This window comes from Otolemur garnettii, unplaced genomic scaffold, assembly GCF_000181295.1.
Source record: "Otolemur garnettii isolate 467f Iridium unplaced genomic scaffold, OtoGar3 scaffold00041, whole genome shotgun sequence".
Taxonomy (NCBI): Eukaryota; Metazoa; Chordata; class Mammalia; order Primates; family Galagidae; genus Otolemur; species Otolemur garnettii.
In genome coordinates, this window is record NW_003852436.1 from 10076869 (window position 1) to 10084886 (window position 8018).

The 8018-nt window shown below is 39.3% G+C and overlaps 1 protein-coding gene across 2 annotated transcripts in view; it reads left to right on the forward strand.

The window, feature by feature from the left end:
* DCLK2 (doublecortin like kinase 2) overlaps positions 1-8018 on the forward strand; it is a 170822-nt gene that overhangs the window by 152840 nt on the left and 9964 nt on the right. For both annotated transcript variants that reach the window (XM_003790212.3, XM_012805407.2), the window contains 2 exons: positions 1861-1994; positions 2389-2466. In XM_003790212.3, coding sequence (XP_003790260.1) covers positions 1861-1994; positions 2389-2466 — 212 coding nt within the window. The remainder of the gene's footprint in view (positions 1-1860; positions 1995-2388; positions 2467-8018) is intronic.

Below are 8018 nucleotides of genomic sequence, written 5' to 3' on the forward strand. Positions count from 1 at the left end.
TCAGCATAAACATTTACATCTTCACTAGCATTTTTAAACCTTTTCCTATGCAATAATTATCTAATTTAATCATCTATTTTTTCCAGGAAATGGAAGGAACATTTATTAAAATTTCAGAATGGGGGCACACACATTTTGGTTACATAATTTGCTTTTGCACATTTTAGGTCAAAGTTATAAGCGTGCCCTTCCCGCAGAACATGTGCATTGCACCAGTTAGTTGTGAATTCAACCTCCTCTCCCCTCCCACCTGCTTGATTTCCTTTCAGTTTTGCTTCCATACACGTGCTTGAGAGTTGATCAACTAGTTCCAATTTAGTTATTGATTATTTAGCCCTTTATCAGATGTATAGCACGCAAATGTTTTTCCCCAAACCGGAAGGTGGCCAATTGCCCCGGTAAATGGGCCCTTGGCTGTGTAGAAACTTTTTTAATGTAATCAAGTCCTATTTGTTTATTTTTATTGTTGCCATCATTGCCATTGGGGTCTTCTTCATAAATTCTTTCTCTGGTATCTATAAGAATTTTTCCAACATTTTCTTCTAGAATTCTTATAGTTTTCTGCCTTATGTTTAAGTCTGTTATCCATTGTAAATTAATTTTTATGAGTGGTGAGAGGAACAGATCCTGATTCAGTCTTTTACCTGTGGTTATCCAGTTCTCCCAGCACCATTTATTGAATAGGGATTCTTTTCCCCAGTGTGTATCTTTTTGTCTGCTTTATCAAAGATCAGGTGTTAATATGAGGATTATTTCATCTCTGTTCTCTGTTCTGATTCATACGTTTTTCTCTATTTTTGTGCCAGTACCGTCCTGTTTTGATTACTATAGCCTTGTATTATAGCTTGAAGTCTTAGTAACATGATGCCTCCTGATTTACTCTTACTACATAAGGTTGTGTTGGCTATTCAGGGCCTTTTCTGGTTTTGTACAAAGAGTAAAACTGTTTTTTCTAGATCTGTGAAAAATGACATTGGTATTTTAATGGGAATTGCATTGAATCTGTAAATCACTTTGGGGAGTACAGCCATTTTCACAACTTTGATTCTGCCAATCCATGAGCGTGATCTGTTTTCTATTTACGTCTTGAATGGAAGGAATTTTTTTGAGCCTCATTCTGAGCTTTGTCTCATTTTCTCTTCATACCAACTTCATGAAGAAGATACCAGTATCATCCCACTTCACAGATGAAGAAACACAGAGTGGTTATGTTTCTTTCAAAGGTCAACCAAGAGATGAGTGAAGTTGTTATTCAAGTACAGGCTGTCTGATCCCAGATGCCACGTTCTTTCTAAACTTACAAAATTTCCCCCTACATGACATTTATATTTCATCATTGACTAACCAGAAAACAAGGTCTCTATCCCCTCATTTTATTTTCTTAACTAGACATGGGAAGTCTCTTGGAGAACACCTAGTGCTTTGGTAGATGCTTAATAAATCACACTTTGAAGTACCTCACAAATACAGTACTGAACACTAAATAAAGGCCAGTTTCCTACCTCCATGCTTAAAGGCCTCTCTCAAGTCCATCAGGTAAACAGCCACCTACACCCTAACTACTATGTATGCAAGCACGTGTGTCCATTATATGCCTGAGTAAGGAACTTTCTGCAAAGGTGGAAAGTACCATCTTTTCTAAATTTCACAAAATTGTGCAAAATCTCTGAAGAGAAGAATTAGCACTTTAAACCAACAAAGATAAATCATGGTGTTAGTATCACAAGGAGACATTTCATTTGAATTTAATAATAAATGTATTTTGTGTTCTTTTTGCTTAATTCTAAGCCAACCTTTTGCAATTGTTGGGGGGAAAAAAAAAACAAACAATGTCTAAATGGCAGCTGCTTTCTGTTCCAGGTGTGTGAATATCCTGATGGAACCAAGTCTTTGAAACTAGGAGACTTTGGGCTCGCCACTGTGGTGGAAGGCCCGTTGTACACAGTCTGTGGCACACCAACTTATGTGGCTCCAGAAATCATTGCTGAAACTGGGTGAGACTCCTGGTGGTTTTGATTAATACTTTGCTTTAGTGGGTAAAGGTCTGTTTTTGTTGTTACTGCTGACTGTGGTTCAGTGCCTCCTGTGAAGGTGGAGAGTGGAGGAGGGACACTGTAACTGGCTCCATGACTTTGACCTCAGGAACTAGAGTTTGTGCTTATCTAGCTGAGCCTAGGCCTGGCCTTTTGTTCCAAGGCCAATCTTGTGTTTGGGTTGGGAAAAAAACAGATGATGTTGCGCACAGGGTAATTAATTCTTCTACATAAAATGAAGAGTTTGACATCCCAAAGACCCTTTTTCCTAACAAAGGCAATTCTTAAGTCCTGTGGAAGGTTCCTAGGAGTTGTATCTCTATTTCTTCACTTCCCACCCACTTTGTTTTCACAGCTACGGCTTGAAGGTGGACATCTGGGCGGCTGGTGTGATCACCTACATACTTCTTTGTGGATTCCCACCATTCCGCAGGTCAGTGGCCTTTGGAGTGATCGTATTTGACTTGGAAATTTTCTTTGTCTAGAAGAAGATACTGTAACTCCTGGCAGTCAAGACCAGAAACTGGTTGGTTAAATAAAAATGTTAGGTAAAAATTACATACAAATCCACCATTTACTTTTTATAATAATTTACAACCTATTTATTCATGTATATTCATTTATCATATTTTGATGTGAGGTCAAGGCCTTTGCTCTGTGTATGGTCCTCTGAGTTTCTTGTGGTCAGTCTTTCTTAAAATATACCCTTAATACAGTGTCTACAATTTCAGTATTCTCAGTCTCTTTAAATGAGAGTAAGATTTAATAATTCTTAGGTAATAATCTGAATCTTTTCAGGTATACTTTTATCCAGTTCTTGATAATTACATCTCTTACTTAATTTGATGGCAGTTTTTTCAACTTCAGTTTTATATGCTCTTTCCAAAGCATTCAGTTTTGTTGTCAAGGAAACAGAAACTCTTTTCTTTTAAAATTCATTTTACTAGTTCACATGATATTTATTTAAGCAGTTCAATTACAAACACTTGGTGTAAACAGGGTTGAAAACAGACCAACTCTTGACCATACACCTCACCTGGGTGGGGGGCGCAATGTGGCCACAGACAGTGGTCAAGGTATTTGATGAGGGGCAGGGCACACTCATTAATCTAGCTGCCTCAGTAAGGTGGGTGAGTGAGGGGCCTGGGCCACAGCTCTGCATCTCCCCCTGTGGAGCAAGTGAATGACCAAGAAGCAGAAGTTCATTTAGGGACACATGTTTGGTTTTCTTTTGAGTGTTCTGGACCTCTCTTTTCATTTTAATCCCTTTCTATGTTCATTTTACAGCTATTTTTTGAGAGGTAACTATGTGCTAGGCACTATGCTGAATGCTGGGAATAAAGTGGTGAACAGAACAATCCCTGAGGCCATGATTTGTCTCAGGCTGTTATAAGAAAATACCATAGCTGGGCACAGTGGCTCACACTTGTAATCCTGTAACACTCTGGAAGGCTGAGGCAGGTGGATCACTAGAGCTCAGGAGTTGGAGACAAGCCTGAGGAAGAGTGAGACCCTGTCTCTACTAAGAATAGAAAAATTAGCTAGGAGTTGCAGGGGGTATCTATAGTCACAGCTCTCAGTAGGCTGAGGCAAGAGGATCACTTGAGTCCAAGAGATTGAGGTTGCTGTGAGCTAGGCTGAGGCCATGGCACTCTAGCCAGGGTAATAGAGTCTCAAAAAAAAAAAAAATTCCATAAATTTTGTGGCTTATAAACAACATAAATTTAATTCTCATAACTCTAGAGCCTGGGAAGTCCAACATCAAGGCACTAGCAGAATTGGTGTCTGGTTTGGATCCACCACCTGGTTCACAAACAGTCATCTTCCTGCTGTAACCTCACGTGGTGGAAGGGACCAGGGAGATCTCCGGGTCTTTTGTTAGGGCACTAATCCTATTTGTGAGAGTTCCACCCTTATGACCTAATCATGTTTCAAAGGCCCCACTTCCTAATACCTAAAACCATCACATTGGGGATTAGGTTTTGACATAGGAATTTTGGGGAGACCGAAACATTCATTACTGTGCCATAGTTTTATAGTGTTGTATTAAGCCAGTAAGTGAAAAATAGTTTTTTTGCTATGTTTTTGACCCATACTTTCAGGAAAACAATCTTTTGTTTCAATTCAAATTTTTGTTTGTTTATATTTAGGTACTTTTTTGTATTATAAAGGATTTTAGCGCTGATTTTTTTTAACTCATTATGGTACAAGAAATTTTATGTAACAAATAATAATGCATCAGCAGAATAGACAAAAGATACAAGAAATTTTATGTGATGGTAACAAATGGTACTATCCTTGTACAACACACATTTTTGTTTTTCCTTCAAAAATATTGACAAAGTGCTCATTATACGTGGCATAATATGGTATCTTTTTTTGTCTCAACATCTAATTATGAAAAGTTTTGAACATACGGAATATTTGAAAGGTTTATCTTTTAAAGTTCTGTTTTTTAATTGAGTTGAACAATTTTTTTTGTTGACAAGGCAGTAAGCAAAAAAAAAAAAATAACACAGATTATGGTGGAAATAGACACATCACAAGAATATTGATCAAGAATAAACTGATCGTGAAGGCATGCTTTGTTGAGGACCCAAATCATAAATGCTTTAACAAAAGATGTAGCATTGTGGGGGAGGACCTTGTGGTATAGTGGAGTTTTTATAGGTAGAAAGCTCTTTACATCTGGCTGCCTTTGTTACAGTCATCATCAAGGTCATTGCCCAGGTCATTGCCGATTTTAGGATTACTGCACATATCAGTTATGTGTTCCAGCTTTTGCTGGAATAAGAAACTACTCCAAAAGTTAAGGGTGTAAGACAATTCTGTGGATCAGTTAGGTCAGTGGGTCTCAACCTTCCTAATGCCTCCTAATGCTGCGACCCTTTAATACAGTTCCTCATGTTGTGGTGACCCCCAACCATAATATAATTTTGTTACTGTTATGATAACTATAATTTTGTTACTGTTATGAATCACAATGTAAATATCTGATATGCAGGATGTATTTTCATTGTTACAAAGGGGTCGCGACCCACAGGCTGAGTTAGGTGGTGGTTCTGGCCTGGGCTGGCTCAGTGAAGTCTCTGTGGTCTAGTCTGGCCTCACTTGCGTGTCTGGCAGCTCAGTGTGGGCTGAGACAGCAGAGATGAACTGACCACGAGCCTCTTGTCATTGGTGGGCTAGCCTGGGCTTCACATGCTAGTGGATGTAAGATTCCCCAAAACAGCCAGAAGGCAAGTTCTACCTCCGGAGCACTTTCTCAGTCTCTGCTCACCTCACCCTTGTTGATGTCTCATTGACCAAATCAAGTCAGATAGCTAAGCCCAGAGTGGGTGTGGGAGGAAAGGATGAGTGCAGGGGGCTGGGAGTAACTTGTGGCCAGGCTTACAATGTCACTGGGCCCGGCTGGTTTCAGTGATGGCCTGTTTGTGAGCTAGTCAAGTGTAGATGGGCAGTGTGTTTCGATAGCAGGTAATCCTGGGGCTGATTACAGCTGAGTTCCCTTCCCTGGGCGAACCCAGGTTGAGATCAGACAGAAAAGGGTATGGGGTATCAGTTTTAGAGGAATGTGTGCTCATGACTCCCTCTAGTGTTTCCAGTTGCCAATGCAGTCAGAAAAGTTTTTTTTTTTTCTTTGTTTTTTACTTTTTGAGAAAAGTAAAACTCAGACTGAACAGTGTGTATTGATTATGGCTTGTTATCAGGGCAGCAGCTTCCTTGTGAGATCTAGAGGCAAATTTGGCTAATCCAGAGCAGTGGGCTGCATTCTGAAAGCAGTTGCCCTCATGTTATATTCAGAAGCAGATCTTAGAACTCCAGGTAGCCTACTTGCAAAATTTAAGGAAGTGCATTCCTTTTTCATACCATATTGCAATGAAAGAGACTCTACAATGGTGAGCGCTAGTTACAGAAGCATCTTAATGGCATACAGTGGGATTCTGGGTAGATTTTATAACTTACGATAATATAAAAATATACATAGAAATTACAGAAATGGTACCTACATAATGATACTTTTGGTATAAAATAAAATAGATTCCTCACATAAATTTGTGGCTAAAAGTCCTTCAAACAAATATTTGAAAATATTTTCTTTGTTTTTTACACAAGACAACTTTAACTCAGATCTTTTAAACCAGAATAGTTATTTGACATTTACAGTTTTAGCTTCAGTGACTACAGCATCTCTCATTCTTTCTTCTTTTGGGCTTCTCAGATTTTTGCCTTAGCTTGAAATGTCCTCTCCCGCTAGTCCAGTGACATTCAAGTTTTGTTTTTTTCTCTGCTGCACTGATTATTATAAAAAAAATCTGTGCATACTTTTCATGATACCTGATGCCACAGATAGCAAAAAAAAGTCCTCACAAAATCAGCATATGTGCCTTCCAGGCACAGGTTGGACACCCCTGTCTGTTCTTTTCATTCTAAATAAGAGATTTGTTTTACAGAGACACTCAAAATTTTAGTTGTTGCCTAAGCAAATATACTCTTAGGGACACTGACAAAGATTAAATTAAGATTTTTGATATTTCTGACACACACACATACCCCCCATAAGTGAAGTTCGAATTTATGAAACAGTTCACAGCATTTCCGGGTGTCCTTTTCTGATCTTTAGTGACTTGTAATTGAACAGAGAGAATGCGTGTCTGTTGCTATTTTTTGAGGTTTTTCTTTTTTCAAATTTTTAATTGCTATTGGTACATAGTCGTTGTATATCTTTATGGGGACGCTGTGATGTTTTGATGTAGGCGTACAGTGTACCTTGATGGTGTCCATGACCTCAAACATTTATCACATCTTTGTGTGAGGAACATCCCAGTTCCACTCTTCTAGTTGGTTTGAAGTATACCTTAACTTACTATTGATTATAATCACTTGGTTATACTATCAAATACTGCTCATTCTATGTTTTTGTGCCCATTGAGGTTTTTCTTAATAGATATTTTTAGACATAACAGCTCTTTGCTCCAAGGACTATATTGTTTTAGAATTTAAAAGTTTCCTAAGGCATCTCAGCCAGATTAAAGTGTGATACAAAATTTTATGGAGACTTAATCAGAGTAGCTTTACTTATATGACTACCAAGAAGGATAGATGACCTTTAGCCTTGTACTCTGCCGGTGAGGGGCAGCCTCACTAGAACTGTACAAGTTCTTGCGTTTCAAAGCCCTTCTGGGTCCCATTCTGATCGCTGAGATACCTATCTAAGGCAATGATTCTCAGTGCAATGAGAGAATCTTAGGTGTGCCTTGAAAATTTTTAAAGTTTATTAATGAAGTTCAAAACCCAGTAAGTGTATGTTTTTACTTTTTTTTAAAATCAACATAATTTAAGTGTGCTGTGGATGTTTCACTATAGGTTCAAGTGTGCCATGAGTAAAAAGCGTTGGAAAACACTGGCCTCAGGTTTTGTTTGTTGACTGTCGGGATGTTTTGCCAGGAATCAACTGCTGTAAAAAAACATTTTGACACCTGGAAAGAAATGTGTGCTCACTCAAAGAAAATCCCCTTTCAGGAGAGTGAAAGATTGGTAGAGACCAAGTCTTATCATATTGCCCAGGGGGAGATCTCCTGGCTCTCCCAGTCGGGCAGCCTGACTGCCTCTCAGCGGGGCTCGTGTCCATACTCCACAGACCAGCAGACGTCCCTTCAGCTGGGTCTGCTTAAATGTCCTGGACGTTCACAAAGCTCTCACTCTGCTGTTTCTAACAGAGCAGGAATGAGGCAGCCACATCATTATGTAGCCCTAGGATTTACCTCTAGACACTGTGCTAAAGGGTCTGCTCCGAGGGCTCGCACCCCTTATTCCTCGTTGAGAGGGTTGGTAGCAAAACCCTCAAGGCTGAGTGGAAAAATTCCAGGGAGTGCTGCACACTTGCCAGCTAACACTCAACTTCCCCTCCTCGGTTTTGATCTTGATTCCAACCACCCATTATGGGGCCTTGTACCCTCCTGGAAAGCCAATCCTTTGTTCCTC